Here is a 21,231-nt window from a genome sequence, read left to right as displayed (position 1 = left end):
ACCTCTGCCAAGTGCTAGGGGAAGAAAGAACAGCATTATAAATAAAACCAAAGCATTACTATGATCTATTGTGTAGATTTAGCATCCAGCATTAGTTGAAGTTTCTAACCCCAGGGAAGCATGGAGCTGCTGGCCATGTAGGCTGGAAAGTGAAAAGCTACCTGTCACTCTGGCAAATTGTGCATCCCAAGGAGATAGAAATGGATAGAAAAGGCACTACATGCCATAGGGATAGCAATGGCTTTCTTTTCAGAATTTGGTTAAGGTATACTGTTATTACTGCTTGCTTTAAATTAAAATACATTAAATGCTGCCAGTAAACTGAGAGCTGGCAGCATTGAGAAACACAAAGCTGCTGCTGAACATTCTGCAAGGCTAACTGCAGTTATTGAGGCACTTACCATTGCAGCAAATGGGCTGCAACACCAGATTTTAAGATATCAGGACAGTGCTGTTAAGCTGCGGTGCACCTCAGATGTGCTGCTTCTCCTGATGAGATTGATGGGGATTCTACTGTGCTCGCCACACTCCAGTGCAGAGCACTGCAGGGCATTCTGCATGTTGAGAAAGGTCAAAACAAGACTACATCAGCCTCTGAACCTAAAAACTCTGAACTCTTTGCTACCTATTAGGATGAACGAAGAAAAGCTGTGTTTTGATGTGTGACATCCCAAAGAATTGCTTGAGGCAGACGAGAAAGTTACTGCTACTTAAAGGAAGGAATGCTGTCTGTAAGCAGGATCCCTCAAAGCATGGAGCACAGCCTGGCTCCAACAAGCTGCCTTCTAAACAGGAGCTATCCACACTGCATTGGCAGTAGATTTGGTAATGAGGTGCTCATCTCTATAGTCATTAAAACGTTTCCATCTTTTTAATTGGTTAAAGAAAAGTCCATTGTTCATTGTAAGGTATTACAGAAATAAATGGTGTTTAAAGAAATGGAGCATGGCCTGGTGTATGCTACCAGTAAATGTTACCTTGTACAATTCATAATCTGTAACTTGCTTTGTTGCAGTTTGTGGAGGAATACGAGAACTGCTTTTGGCAGAACATCGAAATAAACCAGTGCAGCTGGGAAGAGGCTGCCCCTGCCACAAGCCTGCACTGTGCCCAGCTGTGCAACTTCAGCTCTCTAATTCAAAGATGGGTTATATAAGCTCTTGACCTGTGCTCATTTGTAAATATTACAACTTGCTGCAAGTCACTAACTGCCCTGCTTGACTTCAAAAATATTTTTTCTTGCTCTGTTCTTTTTTTCCCTTGCATGAAGACGGTTTTCTAGATGTTGGCTTCTAATATCCTGGCTGCTATGTTATCAGCATTGATATTTTTAAAAAAAATAAGCAGAAAAAAGGAAAATATTTTATGTATTTGCTCACGTCTTCACCCATGCACGCTCATTCTGATAACTCTGATACAGTACTTCTGTAAGCTGTAATTTTCTTTTTATACCACATTAAATGAAGGGTGCCCAGAGAAAATGAAAGATGACTTGCGCTGATCTGGGAGAGGAAGGTGGTACACAATGAGCCCGGGACTGATCCTCTTAATGTCATGCTGATATTGATGATATACTTAAGTACTGTTTCTCTCTTTATATGGATGTAGACTGGGGAAAGGCAGTAAGATGAAAGACCGCTATGGAGTGTGACTCAGGGGATAAGCTTGCTGTGTCTCAGCTATGGTCAGCATTGTGACTACTAGGAATTTCTCCTGGCAGTTCTACCAGGCTGTGAAAGCCAAATGTATGTAAAGTTACTGTTCCTCTGCTTTTCCTCTCACCTGAACAGAACTACGGTTGTGTAAATGTAACAGTTTCACAGAGGGGCTTCTGATTCTCTCCTTCTTGCTCTTTTCAGGAACGTTATTTTCTAGATTTTGTTAAAATCTTAATGAAGGATGAATTAATACAGTACAAAATGTTTTTCAAGTCAAGTCACAATTAGAATTTCTGCTGGTCCAATTGGTTTTGAGGTAAGTAAAAAACCTGGACATACAACCTGTTTGCCTCATCTTCAAACTTTGTTTACTCTTGCGACATGAATAAGTGTTCTATGTATCCAGAATTAAGAAGCCACATTCTGCAGCAAGTTCTGTGCGCCTGAAATGCACCATTCAGGCAACATTTTCAGCTTAATTAAAATCTGAATGCTTTTATTAACAAGCTATGACAACTGCAAACTTAGAGAACAAACCAGAAGATAACTTTTTGAGCTGTTTCCTTTCTGCGTGTTCTGCTAATGCAGGTTGCCCAAAGGTATCTCTTCCCTGCAGAGCTCAGCATCAATACTATATAAACTGTGCAGCTCACCTTTCGATAGCTGGAAATAGGTGCTGCAAAAGGGCTCCAGTAACCTGCATTTAAGGATTATTACAGCTGCTGAGATGTAATGCTGTGATCTTAGTCACCATTCCTGCAAACTCTCTTAACCGAAGCCATTTTACAATGAAGTATCTTGTTGAAGCCAAATATTAATTTACAAAATCCAAAATTGACAATAGTAAAATAAAACTGCACTTATACTAAAATCAAATGCAAAAGCTTGTCCTCCTTATTCTTGCTTCTCTATTTTCTGCGGGCAGGCTGTGGGTGACTACCTAATCAATACTGCAAGGAAATGTGCTCCCTGAGTTGCCAGGCTGCATGACAAAAGAACCAATGACTGGGAGATTGGCCTGCTGGCTTCCCTTCTTCCCCCTTCCCTGTTTTGTGGATTAATCTGTGGGTCACTCATAAACAATCATTTTGCCTTTATACTTTGTCTTATCTGTTGACTCCTACCTCTTTTAGGAGGTAATTTCAAAGTTTCCCTTCTGGATGATCCAGTGTCCTTACTTTTTGGGAGATGCTATTTCCGTTCAGTAGACCTGGTGTCAAAATCCCTTCTGTCTAATGTGACTACTGAAATTGTCGACCATTAAGAAGTGAAATACTTCCTTGGGAAGATGATGTCCAAATCTGCATTTAACCTATAAATATGTCATACTTCATACAAGCCTGTAACTGGGATTGATGCCTGTGGCTTATTATTAAATCTTCATAGACACTGCATATGATGGTGTATAGGAACTGTTGACCATGGCCTGAACCTCTGATTGACCACCTGAGGCAAGCAATGAGTCAGCTGCAGGAGCAAAGGTGAAGGCAATTCACGTGTGCTATTGGACTGGGTGGAACTTGGCTCCACCTCTCCTAGATCCCATTTAAGTGCTGACTGCCACTGAGGATGGATCTCTTTCTGGTGATCCTTGTGGAGTTTATTGTGAGTCTACAATGTTGGTGTTTTTCATTTATTATCTTTCCACCATGATAATTCTAGCTAGCCTAACCTCTGTATGCATATTGATTGTACAGATGGTAATGAACTATTTTAGGATGATAATAAGTTTGGGTTGGTAGACTCCCCATCGTATCATTTACAGATACTCTGACAGTCACTCACTAAACAGTTGATAACAATCCCGATATGTATATACTTAGGCTGACTGTTCAGCTTGAGTTTAGTAAAGGAGCTTTAGCTTCTCAGACAGCTCATGTGTCAGGCTGTCTCTGCCTCCAGCAGTGAAACAATTTTAAAAGTATTTTTCTGACCAAAATTGTTGGGAATGCTGAGAATATACAGTGGGACACCACCACAGAGGAAGAAGATTGTAGCCAATCTGAATCTAGGCTTTCTTGAATATTTGGGGATTTTAAGTATAGCTTTTTAATTTCCTATAAAATAAGTGTTTTAATTCATTTCTATGTGGAGTATTTTATTGTTGGAGATATTGAATTCAAAGGCACGATTGTCCTGTTAACAAAGAATCCCACTGTCACTATGACAACTCTCAAGGTACTGCAGTGGTGAGAGTAGAACCCTGAGCATCTTCTTCCTCTGCTACCATGCTGCTCTGTGACCTGAAATGAACTGGTATGTCCAAAAATAAAAAAAGTATAATGATTACTACACATATAATGGATTTTACTAAGGACTTGTGAGAATTTTTACTGGTACCACATTTGTGGTCTTTGGATGAAAGCTAATGTTCAGATATATTTGATTCAAGAAAAATAAGGCCTCCTAACATCTGAATACTGTTAACTTGTTAATTCTGATAAACTCTTACGAGGAAAATAGCATGAAAATGACTGAAAGGAAAGAATGTAGAAGAGTATGGGTATTACTCCTGCAATTCTCATTGGCTTTAAAGTTTTCTACTGTAAAGCTGCACTATTAAAGCATTGTCCAACTGAGCGTGGTCTTAACATGGCGCTGCATAGGGTGTCACATCTAATTCTGAAAGTGACTGTGAGGAAGCATGCTATGAGTAAGTTAAGGAGCTGGGTACTGTGATAGCCTTTTATTCTACAGTTTGCCAGTAATGAAAATATGCGGTCTCTGAACAAGAACACGCTGTATACTGAAACTTTCCCTTTTCAACTGAGCATGCAAGTCTGCTGTTTCTCTAGCACTAAGAATATGCCTTTAGCTTTGTTAGATAATTAAAAGCTAGAGACCACCAGACCTAAGCCTTAAATCTCTAAGCTTTACCCTGAAGATCGCAGCAATATTTTGAGATATGAATACAGCTGAGAACAAAAACAAATGCAGGGCAATTGGTGTCTGGAAAGAAATAACAATTCCCAGAACCAAGAAGGAAGCTGAGAGATATGTAAACAGAGTCTCTACAGCTCTTAGGATTGTGTTTGTGTAGAGCCCTGTTTTGTTCAGCAGTGCGTGTCTGTAACAGGAGGGAGCTGCATTGCCTCAGGTTGGGTTGGAGCTGTGAGATACCTCGCACCTCTGAACATGCTGCTCATCCCCGAGTGGGGTCAGCAGCCTTGCCTCCTTCCCCAGCCAGCGAGCTCACATGCCCCAAAGCCAAGGCTTAACTCTGCCTGCCCCTGTGTAAAAGCCAGAGGAATCTGACTACCCCTGCACTCAAGTCCCCCTGAAAACCTGCATCAGGAGCGCAGCATAGTAATGTTTGATTGCTTATCACATGACAGCAACTTCTTAGACACCCAGTGCTTATAATGGCTATAAATTTTGTCCTTTTAATATCATTTTTTACATCTCCTATGTCACTACATCAGACAGCATGCAGACTGATATCTGAAATGAAAAATAAGTAAATGCTATAGACATATAAATTTGCCATAAAGAAGATTGCTACAATCTAAATCTTGAAGACACTGGACTATACAACTGATGGTATTTGTTGAAGTTGCTGCTATTCATGAAAGAAGTTAAGATGATAGGTAGTGTTTATTCACAAAATGCAAATATTTTTTTTTAGGTTTTAGATATTGCAAAAAGTTAATGAGATATTAAGTCACAAGTGGGCAGAAATTCTCTGAGGTTTACCAGCAGACAGTTAATAATGCAGTGTGACAGGCTGCTCTTGTTCTCCAGCTACATCAGCAGTCCTAAATGACAGCAGACTACACAGAAGATTACTCTCAAAATTATAAAGTACTTTAGTTATTGGAAAGGCAAATGCAAGGGCTTTTTTTGTTTGTTTCATTTTTTTTAATGACATCCATTCTGGAGGTGTAATGAACTTAACAGGATTATTTTAGACTTACTAACTTGTTGCCTTCCTATCCAGCACCTGTTTTCAGATTCTCAGAATCAGCTGATGCGCCTTTTACACATAACATTTCTGAAACTGTTTATGTCACATAAGAAAGAAAGTTGCGTCCATGCTATATGGTTGATAGGTAAATTACAAATTTCAAATGGAAAACATCATTTAGGTGAGAGAGCAGTATTTGTGCCCTCAGAAACATCTGGAGTTTTCTATTATTTCCAAATTCCAAAGACAGTGAGGGTTAGACTTGACAAGGAAAATTACTAGGTCAGACTTGCCTCCTATGTATATGTACTGAATCTCTCACTAACACTACGAGAATCACAGTTCTGTGAAATTGATATGCTAAAAAGTATTTCAGATGAATAGATCTGAAAGAATAATTTTATCCAGAATATTTAATACAGAAAGATGTTTAAGTGATGCCAGTTAATCTGCTGCTAGGCAAATAAAGGAGTGGGAAGAATGCATATAGCAAAGCAATTAAAAACCAGTCCAGTCTTACAGTGCGTTACCTCAGCTTCATTTTGTTAAGAGTGTTTACGGTTCTCAAAACCCAAAGGGAGGAGGGCGTGAGGGTAGCATAAGAAAAGACTGTGGGAGAGTTGGGTAAGCACTACAGTATTCAGTATCTACTCTATTTATGATTGTATGAAGGTAATTGTCACTACTTTAGGTCTGCCTGGCTGAAGCGATTTGTGATCAGGATGCTGCAACCAAGAACCTCATAAGTAAGAGGGAAAATGGCCACTCAGGTGGTCCAGTATGTATTTTATAATCTAATTTATCAATTGGGGGAAAAAAAAAAACAACAAAAAACCAATTGTCTCTTCGGGCTGTTATGAATTCCAGTGTCTTGCTCAGAAAATCATTTTGACTTACCCTTGGCTGTGGGTCATCTGCACCTCACTCACACTGCAATAGTGAGTGCCACAGCAGTCAGACCCTTTGAGTGACACTGTAGGGTAACTTCCTTTGATCAAAGAAATGCTTTAACAGAAATCATTTTAAAGGCCATCATGTTTCAATGTGACACACTGTACTGCTCTACTCTGCACTGGTGCAACCTCACCTTGGGCACTGCGTGCAGTTCTGGGTGCCACGATACAAGAATATAAACTATTGCAGGGACCAAAGGAGCGCTATGAAGATAGGGAAAGTCTGGAGGCTAAGACATACAAGGAATGGCTGAGGTCACTGGGTTTGCTCAGCCCAGAGCAGAGGAAGCTGAGAGGAGGCCTCATGGTAGCTGCAACTCCTGGGCAGTGCTGAGCTCTGCTCTCTGGTGACAGTGACAGGACCCGAGGGATCCACAGGGAGCTGTGTCGGGAGAGGGTGCTAGAAAAAGGTTCTTCACCAAAGAATGGTTGGCATGGTACAGGCTCATCAGGCACTGGTCATGGCCCCAAAGCTGCTGGAGTTCAAGAAGTGTTTGGACAGCATGCTCAGACATAGGGTTTGGGTGTTCCTGTCCCAGGTCCTGGTGCAGCCAGGAGTTGGATTCAATGATTTTTGTGGGTCCTTTCCAACTTGGGATGTTCTATGATTCTAAGGAACAAGTTCTGTCATCTTATTGTTTTCCTTTCTAACTTATATCAAGGTTAGATACTTAACTTGCTCTGTCGTGACATCTGTGCTTCTACATAACATCAATGTAAAGCTTTTAATCAGAAATGATTTAATGGGCTCCAGTAGCTGGAGAAAGAAAACCAAAAAACAAAAATGCATTTCCTTCATGGAAAAACAGTCAAGACTCTGAAAACCACTGTGTTTTCAACTGGGAAATGTACCGAATACCTGCATTTTCTTTTCTTTTTTTTTTTTTTAATGTGAAAAGTCTTACTTTTAAGAATTCTGTGTTACTGCTTAGGAATGCAACTCACACAAATATTGCCTGTCAGCTCTAATCCATGGACTCCCTTGCTGCCACTTTTAAAAATGGAGAAGCTATTTTCAAGTCTGCAGTATCTATGAAACTACCTGTCCAGTGATGAAAGAGTATACAACTGCCAAAGTTTTTGTTTGAAATATTCAAATAATGTAGTTTTGTAACTTTGTCATTATGTTAAGGCTTTTAACGATCTTAATTCCTCTTTTTTTAAAGTAAGGGTTGACTGCCTCCATAGTTAGCAACAATGAAGTCATTTCCCCCTTTAATAACACTCTATATCAAGGAAATATTGCCTTCAATTTTAGGAATGGGTTTTAGTTTTCAAAGCTTTCATATAGGTTAAGAGATTTCATGTTCGGTGATTCTCACTCTGGAGGAATGCCTCTTTGAGGATTTCCTCACAAAGAGATGCCTGCTTTGAAGATTTTCATTTTTAAAAACAGTCACATTTCTGGGTCTCTTCTTTGAAGATACTTTTCTTAAAGCATTTCCGTTTCACCAGTGTGAACAGCATCAGTCTGAAAATATTTTCCCCCTATGATACTCTTTTTGAAAACTCACACGTTCCTGTAGGAGTCTATAAAATAATCTCTGTTAAATAAGCCCAGGAACCTAATATTGCTTCTATGTAAGGTGCAAAACGGTTTGAAAGAACTTGTGGAAGATGGGATGTTGTGAGAGCACAGTTTTGAAAAAGTTCTGCAAAAATAATTCCATTTTGACATCAAAGTGTAAAGTGGAAAGGTGAGCCCATATATCACTTATATGACCTTTTAAAAATTACTGTGAGACACTTTTTACTCCTTTTAAATTGTAAAGAGTTCAGAGTTCAAGTTGTGGATTCCTGAAATCAATAGGAAAATTCCCATTTCAGTCCAACTGTGCAAAGACTATTCTTGGAAAATGCTGTTAGATTTCTTTCTTTTTTGAGAACATATTGCTTTAATTTACTATGTTGCTGGGGATTTGGGCTCCTTTAATTTCTAATGTGAACACTCTGTTCATTTCTTTTTGTAAAAAAAAAAATAATAATAATTTTTTTTTTCCATCTTTTTACTAATTACAGTTACCATGTTTTAAATCTATGTGATCTCAGGCCTTGTACAGGCATGGGATCCTTGAAGACATTACATTAAGTCTTCTCTCTGACACTGGCCTGTGAGTTCAGAGGGCGATAAGAAAATACAGCTAAGCAGCCCATTCAGCTTACATCTATGCCTAATTTTGTGATACAAACTGTTAAGCAATTGCAGCTTACCTCTCAAGTATGCAATTATTTTCTTGGGCTGTGGCTTAAAGCTCTGGTGTGAGTCTGCTCCTGTCAGCAGGAGTACAGACCTAGGCTGGCAAACCACACATCAGAAAGGCAGCCGTTCTCAGTGCCTGTCAGTCATACTGCCCATACAGTCATGGGAACACTAGCTTTTCACAGACTACTAAATAATTTTGTTAACATACTCGGAAAGCAATCATTACGTTGGTGTTGGGATATTTCAGCTGGTTCTCCTAGAATGCCAAGCCAGCCTTTAGACATCCATCTGTAATAACAGGGATCCATACGTTTAAATAGATCGAGGAGCAGAGAACTTCCTACCATTTGCCTTATAACCTCACAGACATATCTTTTCTTTCAGAAAGAAATCATTCATTTCATCTGTTTCCATGACAGAGCAAAGTAGTGGGAAGAGAGCTGCAGCCCTGCTTTTCCCATGACACAACCCTTGCACTGCTACCAACCAGCTGAGGCAAAGAACAAACCACCTTCAGTGTATGAAAGACGCATGCAATCATCACATATGTAACAAAAATAAAAATTGATCTCCAGACCTAATGAAAGTAAATGGACATATGTTTATAAACATAAGTGGTGGGAAAAGGTGTATCTGCTCTTGAAATAAATTTCCAGGTGGATACACTACAAACGAGAGAAAGGTGAGCAGGCAAATGATAATCTAATTGCCAAAATTTGATCTTTTGATCTATATGAATGCTTAGTAAAGTGCAGTATGAACTGTCACGTTTTGGTATTTAAGACTGTAACACTCCTTGCCCTTCCAAAATAATCTGTCTTCTAGGAGAAATACTAGAAATAAAGAGCTGGAAAATATCCTGTGGGACTTGAACCAGTAAGACAAGTTCTGACCTGAACTCAAAAAAAAAACCAAAAAAAAACCCTTTTACTTAGGGTACAGTGCTTGTAAGAATTACTTGAATAGCTTTAAAACTTCATTTGATAAAAGAAAGTATCAACACAGACTGTTGGAAAGAAATGTTGATTAAGGACATCGTTTGCAGGAGTACAAAAAGATGAATAGCTACTAATAAATTTCAGGACTTTGCTCAAAGGCATCTAGGGGATTTATGAATTATGAAGTTGATAAGAACAGATTTAAGATAGAATAATTTGGTTGAATGCAACAAAAACTGGTAAATGGAATGATCAACCTTTCCAATAATATCCAGAGGAACAAATGTACTAAGCAACCCTAAGCATTCACCCTTAAATAAGAAAAGCAAAGAGATGATGATAGAGGTATCTAATTTTGGTCATCCAGACAAGTGAAAAGCTGTTAATGTACAAGCATATCCAGCAGCAAAAGAATTAAAATTCTTCACAGGAGTCAATATATTTGTGTTTTAGGATTGATTGGCAACATGATATAGTCTCAAAAAAAGAATCTGTTGAAGTTCTGTGCCCAGATCCCTTAAGACTAAGGTGATACAAGATTAGCAGGTACATTCTTTGATGTATAAATAACTTATTATTTATCAATTATTAATAATAGATTACTACAAGGTTTTATATGAAGGTACAAGAAAAAATAGTGTATATTTTTACAGTAGAGGGAGGTCACTTGTAGCATACCACTGGGACCTGTGCTGTTCAGCATATTCTTAAATGATCTGGAAAAAGGAGTGATTATCGAGGTGACCAAGTTTGCTGATGATGTTGAATTATTCATGGTAATAAAAACAAAAGCTGACTGTGAAGAATTGTGGAAAGCTCTCATGTTAGTCTGTGACTGAATGATAAAATGGCAAGTTAAATTCTGTCCTGAAAAATGAAGTAATATGCAAGGGAGGGGAAAAAAAAAAACCTAAACTATACATGCAAAATGCTGGAATCTAAAATGAATGACTACCAGACAGGAAGGAGCTTAAGTTCTGTGAAAATATCAGCTCATTGTTTAGCAGCACTCAAATGTAGAAATCAGATTGGCTTTATCAGTAAAATAATAGAAAAACAAATAAAACAACAACAAAAATTATATAAAAGCATTTGGTTTGTAACAAATAATGAGGATCATCACAACCTTCTAGAGTAGAATTAGGAAGGGTGTAGATTAAGGCAAGATGAATTACTGAAAATATGGAATGACTTCCAATAGAGGAGAAGTTAAATTTACAAAGACTCTCAATGTAAAACTGAAGGTGGTATGTGCATTCATGAATGGTATGGTTAGGATAAGAGAGAAAATTACCCATCTATTTTGTTAAAAAAACTAGTAATGGATAATAAAGGAAATTATCAGGAAGCAAGCTTGAAACAAGCAGCAAGAAATATGTTTTACATGGTGTTCAATTAAATCATGCAACTTGATGTTCTGCAATGTTGTGAATGCCAGGAGGTATTCAGATAAATGCTTGTAAGAGATATCCTCTGCAAATACAGATGCTGTTTTTTCCTCAGCAACTCTAAACTCAGCACTGAATTTGAGACAAGGTACTTGAGACAGTATCTCTGTGTGCTTCCTAATTCCTACAGTCTTTCACTAAGCATACACCACTAACCACTGAATTGCTGCAGGACTATTCATTATTCACTGCCCTTGAAGTAAAAAGGAAACAATCAATGAAAGAGAAACATTTAAATGTAATAGTGACCAGAGGAAATTATTTTGGAAAATAATATATGACTGCAGGAGTGTGTATAATCAACAAGTATACAGATGTATAATCAATAAGTATACAGAGAAGTTAGGCTGGAAAGATTATCACATTATGGAGGGATAATTAGAAATGAATGGAAAGCTTCCCCATGTCCTGGGCTTGCAGAAGAAGACTCCAAGAGGAGCAATCTCCAGAAAGAGACCCTTTCTCAGTGGCAGTCAGCCCTGAAATGGGGTTTAGGAGAGGTGCAGCCAGGCTCCACCCCTTCTGGTTACACAGGTGAATTGCCTTCATCTGTGCTCCTGCAGCTGACTCAGGTGACCAGAGGTTCAGGCTGTGATTCAGTAGTTCCCATACTGAGTGAGATTAATAGAATTGAAAAAGTACTGCGCTTTTCTATCGCTAATAATAATCTACACGCTTAACTTCCAGTTAGAATAAGATGAGCACAAGGTATAAACCCAAGTGTTTCATAATATAATCAGTAAATGTGGACGATTCTGATAGAAGTGTTTTACTGAATGGTTGTCTATTACCAAGCATTTGTGCCTTCTTCTGAAATACCTGGTACTACACTTCAGCAGGAAGTTAACAGGGCAGAAGGAAAAGGAGGTGCCTGAGGCAGCTTTTTTTTTTTGACCTTCTAAACTATGAGAAAGATAAAGCAAAGACGTATTACAGAGAAAACAGATGACAAACTCACTGCTTATACTATCAGTGTTCAAAATATACTAGACAATGGTGTCCAAAAGCATAATGAAATACTTTTATAGTAAAAAAGACAAAGCTACTTGAAGAGGAAAATGAAATACTGTATTGAATAAGCAACTGAATGAATTAATGCATTTTGATAGTTTGATGTATTTTTTTTTTCCTTTTAGGATTAAATGCTGTTTGTTAATTCCAGATCAATTATTTCATTTCTGGATTCAAGGGGACCAGCGTTTTGCTCTACAAATTCACACCCATTCCTACCTCTCCCATCCATTCTTTTGCTAAGTAAACGTTTCCCAGATATTTGCAAACTCAGTTCCTGTTCTGCTGTAAACATTTACTGCTTTCTCCTCCATCTCCATTATACGGAGGAGCAAATCACTCAGAGGATAAACTGAGCGAGTACCACTAGTTCATTCAATCAGATGGCTTCTGGTGGATGTCACCGCAAAAAAGAGGAAACTGGAGCATCACAGAAGAGATGCGCAATGGGTTTAAGACGACGCCCTTTAATGTCCTCCTATGCCTCGGATCTTTTGGGGGCACATTAAGGTCATTTTCAGATTTTCCATCACAGGTATAAAAACGTTTTTTTGAATGTAATTTAAGACTGTGAAGCGAGTACTGCTTTCTAGAAACCTCGCGCACCCTATGAAATGTTGAGACCAGGCAAAAAAGCGGGCAGATGAAGCCGGCTCCCCAGCAGCCACGCAGGGCACGTGCTCTGCTACTGGAGTTGCCGGAGTAGCGCGGGAACAACTTTCGCACAGAGGCAGCGCGGTGCAGACGCCGATTGGCACGTTCGCCTTCATTTCCGAAACAATACCGGTTGTCAGCTATACAGGAGACCGCAGTCCGTGTCTCTTATCAGACAGACTCTCACGCAGGGCAGGGGCTTTCCCAAGCGAGACAGCGTCCCGCGCTCCCCGAAAGCCCGCCGCCACGAGGAGCACCGCCCACTTCCACAGCCCGGCGCGCCGAGCCGCGGCCGCGCCCCGTTCCCGCCCGAGGCCTGGCAGGCTCGCGCCGCCTCACGGGCCGGGCGGCTGATGGCAGAAGCTTCAGGCACGCCTTCTGCGCGCGCTCGGGACTCTGGCGCATGCTCCGTGGCGGCGAGGGACGAGGAGCGGAATCCGGCGCTCGGCAACGTTCGGCAATTTCCGTGCAGGCCCCGCCGCCATTTTCTCGCAGGCTCTCCGTGCTCGTCGGTCGCGCGGCTCTCCGTCCCGCTGGTCAGCGCTTCGTCCTGCTCGGCGATGGACGGGTGAGAGCGACGGCCGGGGCCGGCGGGGGGTTGGGACGAGGCCCGGCGGCGGCCGTGCCGCCCGCTCGGCGCCGGGACCTCTCCGTGCGCCGGGTCCCGTCGCGGCTGCGGGGCGTGGGAGCGGCCGCTGGCCGGCGGCGCGGGGACGGCCGGGTTCCGGCCGCGGGAGGGCCGGAGCGCGAGGCCCCGCGCCGGGTGGGGAAGGGGAGCTCGGCCTCCCCGACGCGGGCCCTTGTTTGGGGTCTCCGAGGGCTGTGGGCCGCGCGATCCCGCCCCCTGCTCGGTGCGCTGCTACCCCGCGCCGCCCTCGGGCGCCCCTCGGCCCTGCCGTGGCCCCCGGGCGCGGGGCGAGGAGCCGCTCCGTGCGGCACGCGGCGTTTCGGAGCTGGCTGGGGAGGAGGAGCGATACCGGCGGGAGATCTTTTGTTTTCAGACGCTGCCCGGTAGCCCTCTGGCTTCCTCCCCTCCCCAGGTAGAAAGATGCCTTTGTGTATGCGGGAGACGGGCTGTAAGAGCCAAAGAAAGGAACGCTCTGGAGGAGCCGAGAGGCAGCGAGGGCCTCGATCTGGCGGGCAGAAGGCTCAGCGCCCGAAGTTTTGGACCCGGGGGGGAGGGAGCTGCTGGCTGCTGCCTTCATCAGTATAAACAGAGCACCTTCCTGCTGCTAGATGCCCAGCAAGTTATTTGTTCTGGCACAAACACAGAAGCAATCCCTTTGGTATGCTTTAGGAGTGTAACCTTTCAACTCTGAGAGTTTTAAAGGCTTATTATGGTTACTTCTGACTGTAATGTTGGGAGTTACAAGTCCAGCTGAAGAAGTCTTGGCACTGATGAGTGTTATTACGCTGTGGAATGCTTTCACCCGTTCATATTTTGCATTTTTTTTTTTCTGTTGGTGTTTTCTGCTCCCTTTGGAGTTTTGTTGCATAGTGTAAGTTAGAGTGTTCTAGCATCTAGGAATCTTCATCTAGGAAGATGGTGTGTCTTGGCATACCTGTTGCAGAGTTCCATGTAGATAGGATACCTGATGGTTAAATTTTGATACCAGCCAATGTGTTTTTTTTCCAAGCTCATTTCAAAGCCTATGTTTATTGCTTTCTTCTGTAAGGAGATCTCTTAAGTTGAACTGGATGCCTAGTTACAGGGTTTGTGAGAAAAGTTCTGTGTTTACTTTTAAGTTCTTCCCTTTTTCACCCTGTTTGTGATCTCATGTCATCCAGAAACCCATGTTTCCTGAATGTACTGCCTAGTAGTGTGTTGCATTAGAGTAATGTTTACCTGAAACTTTGAACTCCGTAGAAACCTATGAACAGGTGGAGCTTTTGTAGTTTTCCCCTCTATACCCTCTGTCATCTTTTTTTTCTTTGGCCACATTTTATGGATTGGGAAAGTTGTTAACTAATTTGATCCCTAATTACTCTGATGTTGCAGAACAAACCAACAAAAGCCCTTGGTTTTATGAGAACAAATTTGTTGACTTATGTTTCTTTTTTTTTTCTTACAGCATTGTCACTGATGTTGCAGTTGGTGTGAAGGTAGGATGTGCACTTAACAAATAAGCGGGTACACTGCTGATACAAAATGAACTGCTTTGAGCATGTGTCATTGCGAATTTTAAGACTTTAAGCAGTCATTGTCAGCTGATATTTAGTCAGCAGTATATGCTTTATTAACAAAAAATCCCTAGAGATAAATTGGAGACCCTACACAAAAGACTCTTCTAGGCACTAGACTGTAAACAGGAGTTCTAAATTAATGTAGTGCTATCAGATTCCTATTTTAAAGCTTTATTTTGCAGATCATTTTTCAAAACAGTGCTTGACTTTTTCTCTCCAAGTTTAGCTATGAACTTATCATATTTGTTAAAACAAGGAAGGAGTTTCCTGTAGGTTATTAATTATTGATTTCACTTCTGTATCCAGTTTTGTTGCAAGAACTGGATCAGTACTTCATAAAGACAGCTTGAGAAATAATGAGAATGGAAAGATCTGTGGGAAAAGGGAACTTAACTTGTTAATGCATGTAATAAATCCTATTTCAGGGGTATGCATGAAAGTTTTCTAGTGAATATGGTCTCTCTGCTTGTTTGGGGAGTTTGTAGCTGTGCTACATAGCTGCCTTTTCACCTCATGCTGGTTTATGTTAACTGTTTGGTGAACCAGGTTTTGTGTAGTAAAGCTGCCTAGCTCAGGTTCAGTAGTGGTTCTGCTGGATTTGGGCTAGCTCTTACATAATACAATTAGCCTTTAGATAACAGCGGCTACTGTGTTGGGTGAACCTGCATTATGTTTGAATAAGCTCTCTTCTAGGAGAAGTTGTAATAAACTGTATGTTCTGGACCTACCTGGGTCTATGTGTGTGTTCAGTACTGCAGATATATCATTCTTGGAGTCAGAAGTACAGTTATTAAAGTACTTCCATGAGAGCTTATTCCATTCAGAAATACAGACTGGTACAATTGTTTCCCCATTACCTGGGAGGACAGTGTCAACTGCCTACAACTGTAGGAGTGTATTTGACAGTTAAATTCAAGTCTTTCAGAAATAAACTGCACCACACAAAGAACTTTGTGGCAAAACAATTCATAAAATCACTTTCAGTCATTTCTAATGAAGAAGCAATTTCAGACAATCCGTGCATTATTTGAACATAAAATTCTGATGTTCTTAATTCAGTAGTTGATTCAATATCAATTCTTAGTACGAGTAACTTAGAATCGTACAAGAATTTGAACATTCCTGACATACTTTGTGTGTAGAGCAATTTTGGAACCATATTTTCAGGTACTAGCAAGGCAGTGAATGAAGGCGCATCAAATAGCATAACTACTTCTTTCTGCTGATTGTAGAAATTGTGGATGTAATATAAGAAAGGCAAGGGAAGTGTATCAGAAAATGATTAAGTTAAAAACAGGGAAATGCAAACAAGTACATAAAGACATGATCTTTGTCACATGAAAATGGTATTGTTGATATTAAAGGAAACAATCTGTACACAGGAGCATAGGGAAGAAAATAAAGACGATGGTTTTCTGAAGGAAGCTGTTAATATAAGTGGGATAAGGTGGAATGTCTCCTGGAGCTTCTGTAACTGTCTCAGGACACCAAGAAGAATGTGACGTGGAATTTCTTACCAATTCATATTTATGGTTTGCATAAGCAGTCTAATGTTGGCTCTCATCATATTTTCTAGAAAGCATTGTGAAACACTTGTGTGTTTCTTTTCTCCAGTGGCTGTTCATTGTTGTTAAGAAACCTAATGCTCTAAAGCTGAGGGATGCTTTACCTATTAATAGGTATAGAAGATAGGGAAAATTCATGGGGCTTTAACTTAGCTGTCATCTGTTCTTAGGGGTGTATTGGGAGTGGGTAGAGAGCAGCTTTTGAGTGCCAAGGTCTTGCATCAGCAGATTTAATGCTCTTTTATACTGCTTTTATCATGATTGGACAGCCATTAGAAGCAGACAAGGATTTACCTGTACTTGCACATGATCAACTTACCCAGGCTGTTTGTGTGACCTTACACTTTCTTGAGGATTTTTTGTACCTTCTGTATGTATGCTGATCAGCTATAGAGCTTATTTCCTTATGCTTGGAGAAAAGGACTGTGACCCTTCTCTTAGAAAATACAATTTATCAAAATCATCATCAGTGATACAACTATGGAGATTGTGTTAACTATTTTGTGGTAGGCTGCTTTTGTAAGCAGAAAAGCGAGCTTGTTAGCTATGTTTTAAACCCATTTGTTAAGGCTAGTAGTGGCAGTTAGCAAGTATAGACAGGGAATTGTCTTTGAGTTAAAGAAAAAAAAAGGGTTTTCAGCTTTGGGATCTGTATGTAGGCGAGAATAAATAAAGGGCATACTTGCTTGTAATATTCTCAGTTATATAGTCTAACTGCAAATTTCTAATGAGGTTGTTAAATTTAAGTTATTATCGTTTATATGCAGCATGGCTTGATTTAAAGCATTTTGTTCAACAAACTCTTCAGTGTTTCATCTTTATTTTATTTGTGTGCTGAGTCAGAAGAAATTAATACTGAGGAAAGCATTCAGCACAAAATGAAGGAGTGGAGAAATGATGAATGTTATTTGAAAGCTTGGTTTATGTGCTGCAAATGTGGTGTTCTGTCTAAAATCAAATGTGTTATGAGAGCATACTTCCCAGCTAATATCTGTCAGAGAGGCAGTCTGCTTATTTTGTGGAAGAATTAGAATATGTCAAAATGCAGATGACTTGTGGCCATAATGTGAAGCAATTCATAGAAGCAAAAAAAAATCATACTTGATTTGATATGTAGTCTCTTGTTCGGCTGACTTAGAATTCATGGTGTGCCTTTGCACAAAGTACACCCCTTACAGTACAATTTAGTTAGCAGTATGAAAATACTGAGTTTTAACTCTGTGTCAGATGTTACTTTGTGAACTCCCACTGTATATAAACAGTTGTATAAAGTTTTTTGAGTAGAACAACAGATATAAGGCTTCCAGTAGTGACAGTAATACTGTGTCAAATGTTACTTCTTCAGGTTTTCATTTCTTGAAGAAATTCTGTACATCTTAAGTTTATGGATTTCTTTGTACACGCTTTTGGAAGCTGTCATGTTGTATAAAATGTTTTTTCTAACTGTACATTTTAGTTGCTCTGTTTTTATTGCGTGTGGTCCATAGTTATTAAAACAAAATGGCATTCCAAATTTCAGGGAGTTTCAGAGACAAGCTAGCATCTTATGTCTGTAGTCAGTGAGGAATGTCAATTTTGGCATTTTGACATCTGGATCTGACAGCTGTAGTTAGAATTGCTGTCTTGTGTTCTTACAGTTACGACGCTTTAATCTGGCCAAGTAAAATTACTTGGTACTTGGAGTGGTGGAGGGCTTTCAACGCAGTGAATGTAGGAAGTATATAATCTATCTTTTCTCTGGAGTAATAACGAAAATCTTCAGAGATGCAGAAGCTGTGATGGAAAGAATGCACCTCGCAGAGATGCAGGGAATAACTATACAGTGAACTGCTAGTTGGTATTGATAGTTCTCTTTGTAAGTGTGGGCCACTTCAGCTTAATGTATCATCTTTCTCCTGATTGGCATGAGTAGCTGTGCAGTGAATGTGGCCTGAACAATTGAGTGACTCATTTGGGGATGTGCATTGCATGTTTCAGGATGGCTACAGTCAGTCTGCTTATGACACTCTACCTGATGAGCAGAAAAAGTATGGGGGGAAAAGGTTTCCTTTCTTCGTTCTTTCTTCTAATACGTTTACATGGTACATAGCATTTGGGAATTTCTAACACCGTAGAGCTGCTTTGGGTTACAGTCTGGCCAAGAGCGGAGCTTCAGCTGCCAAATGTGAACAGCCCAGGTTATGTCTAGGAAAAGAAAGCTCGTATGTTACTGTAAATACAGGTTTGTTTTGAAGATCTGGGAAAAGGATTTTTTCCCAAGAGTGAGAGCATCAACTTTTTTAGAAGGCTTAAGAAAAAAGGAAATTCATTGTGGTTTTAGTTGGCAATATTAGGGTTGAGTGGGAGATGCAAGAACATAGCATACTAGTACTTTCTATTAGCTTTCTGACAAGTGGTGTATCACAAAGGTCCTCTTTTTCCTGATTGCTGAAATTTAACAGTGTGGAGGAAAGGCAGTAGCTAAAACCAGCACAAAGTTGAAGGAGAGAAATAAGAGAGCAGTGATTAACAGTGTTTGTAAGTATTCCCTAAGCAGTATTCAATTCTTTTTTTTTTTTTAACTCAAATTCTGAGATATTCTCTTCTCCTAGGAAATTATAGAAAACTGACTGGTTTTTGCTACTAATAATGGAGAGCTTCGTTATGGTGGAAACATATTTTGGTCATATTGTGACTTTTTATTTAAGCTGTTTGTAATATACTTTAGTAAAGGAAGCGTAGGAATAATCTATTAGAAATTCTAGCAAGTTAACAAAAGATAAGTTTAGCCTCCCTTTAGGAAAAGAGAAAATGTATTTTAGTAGATTTTTCCCTTCTGTTTCTTTTTTTTCCCTAGATCTACTGTTTCACCTTGATGGTCATTGCTCTTAGATAAGAGGAGGGCAATGGAAGCATAGGAAATTGATTCTCTTATACAGACAAATGCCATGTGATGATCTGTTTTATTTTTCGTAAAGTACTAGAGTGTCTTTCATACCAATTGGGCTGTTAGTAGGTTAGACCAGGTTTCTGCTAGGGGCAGTGGCATGAAAGATGTTTGCCTGTGAATTGGAGAAACTGTTAGCTGGGATAATGTTTACAATTGAACCTTTATATTCAGCAATATTTTGTTACAGTAGCGCTAGTAAGCAAAAATATTCGGAACGTTCTAACAGTGAAGTGGGAATGATATGTGATTGAAGTTTGTAAGTGTGGAACTGGCATCTGGATTTATTTCTTCAGCAGGAATATGTAAAGTATGTCCTTGATGGCAAAAGCAACTGAAACAATACAATGAAAGACGCCTGCTGTTTATAAAAGATGTTAAAGTGGACCCTGTTGGAGGTGGTTTTCATATTTGTTCTCAGGAAAGTCTGCTACAATTCGTCCTTTTTATTTCTGTAACTTTTTTTCTTAAGGTGACAGAATGGTTGGGTACTATGTCAATTAAAAAAGAAAAAGCTGAAAGTGGAGAGAGAATAAAAGTATTGAAGATTTATACTCTGAATGCTTACTGGAAACTTCTGTTGTCTGTTGCAAATTGGAAGTCACTTTTCCTTTGCAAGAGAACACCTAGACTTGTGTATTAATTGAGAGGACCACGGGAAGAGAAATGTGATCATTTGCCCAATTTGAAGAGCTTGATGAATGTCAACATTAGGATGCCTTTCCAGTTTCTTAGAGCTCTGAGATTTTTTTTCACAGACAAACAAAGCTGCATTCCAGTTTTTCCTGCCTCTGTGACACCTAAGGCACAATTGTTTGAATAACCATTTCACAAACCTTTCTTGGGAACTTAACCAGGTTGAAGCTGAGCTGACACGGGTATGACTTACGTCTTCTTTAGTGCTTTGGGGCAAATCTGACATGGCTGCATAAGCTCTTGTAGCAATATAGACTTTATATGACTTGGGATGGGCAGTAGAAACAAACTGTTTAGGACCAGTGAGAAGGTAGGACTGTTGCTTTTGGTTGTGGTGTTTGTTTTAATGAGGTTGTGGTTTTACAACCTACTATGGGGACTGACGTTTAATTTCAGGCTTATGTGCTGTGCCTTTTATTAAGCTGCAAATACATACAGCTCTTTTTAGGTTTTCATAGATTCAGCTCTTCCTTGAATACCTAAAGTAATTATTGCATTAAAGACTTTACAGTAGCACTGGAACTTTGCATTTATTGTTACAAGTATAGTAGATGGTCAAGTAGGAAATTCATTTCTGATGGCTCTTTTAGGGTTGTAGAAACTGCTACAGAACAATGCTTTACTTCTAGATGCCATTGTATGTATTCTAACTGATAAGAGCATATCCAAACAGTATCTCCTGAGTGAGCTATTCTTGCCTGTTCCAGTTTTCTACCAGTTATATACATCTGCTTCAGAGTAACTGTTTCTGTGCTTGTGAAAGCAGAATAAGTCTGACATGCTGAAATAAATGATCTTTGTACTTCATCCAGGGCGTTTGAAGTGTTGACTGGTCTTGGGCTAGATTTCTGACTGAAGTCTTTCATTACAGTTTCAAAGTTTGAGTTTTTAAAAGTGAAGCTGGGTGGCATGGTTTAAGTGAAGGTTCTTAACACTTCAGCTGCCTGGTTAAGTATACCCATGTTGATTTCAGATGCTTTGAGAACTTTGGCTCTTTTTTCACATTGTTTTGATTGAGAGTCTGGAGGCTTTTCACAGGAGTGGAGGCTTGTCTCCTTTCGGTTTTAAAGGCTTCACATTCCCTTGACTGT

General features: G+C 40.0%; 1 protein-coding gene across 6 annotated transcripts in view; it reads left to right on the top strand.

The window, feature by feature from the left end:
• The first annotated feature begins 12,849 nt into the window (after positions 1-12,849).
• The window catches only part of PTBP2 (polypyrimidine tract binding protein 2), a 50,831-nt gene continuing 42,449 nt past the window's right edge, over positions 12,850-21,231 (top strand). For 5 of the 6 annotated variants that reach the window (XM_031614843.2, XM_031614839.2, XM_031614838.2 and 2 more), the window contains exons 1-2: positions 12,850-13,337; positions 14,842-14,872. In XM_031614843.2, the coding sequence (XP_031470703.2) occupies positions 13,123-13,337; positions 14,842-14,872 (246 nt within the window). In that variant the 5' untranslated portion in view covers positions 12,850-13,122. The remainder of the gene's footprint in view (positions 13,338-14,841; positions 14,873-21,231) is intronic. The other variant, XM_031614844.2, reaches the window with a different exon arrangement.

Source organism: Phasianus colchicus, chromosome 9, assembly GCF_987193195.1.
Source record: "Phasianus colchicus chromosome 9, bPhaCol1.hap1.1, whole genome shotgun sequence".
Lineage (NCBI taxonomy): Eukaryota > Metazoa > Chordata > Aves > Galliformes > Phasianidae > Phasianus > Phasianus colchicus.
The sequence above is the reverse complement of the archived record's forward strand: the minus strand, read 5'-3'. Positions and strand labels throughout refer to the sequence as shown.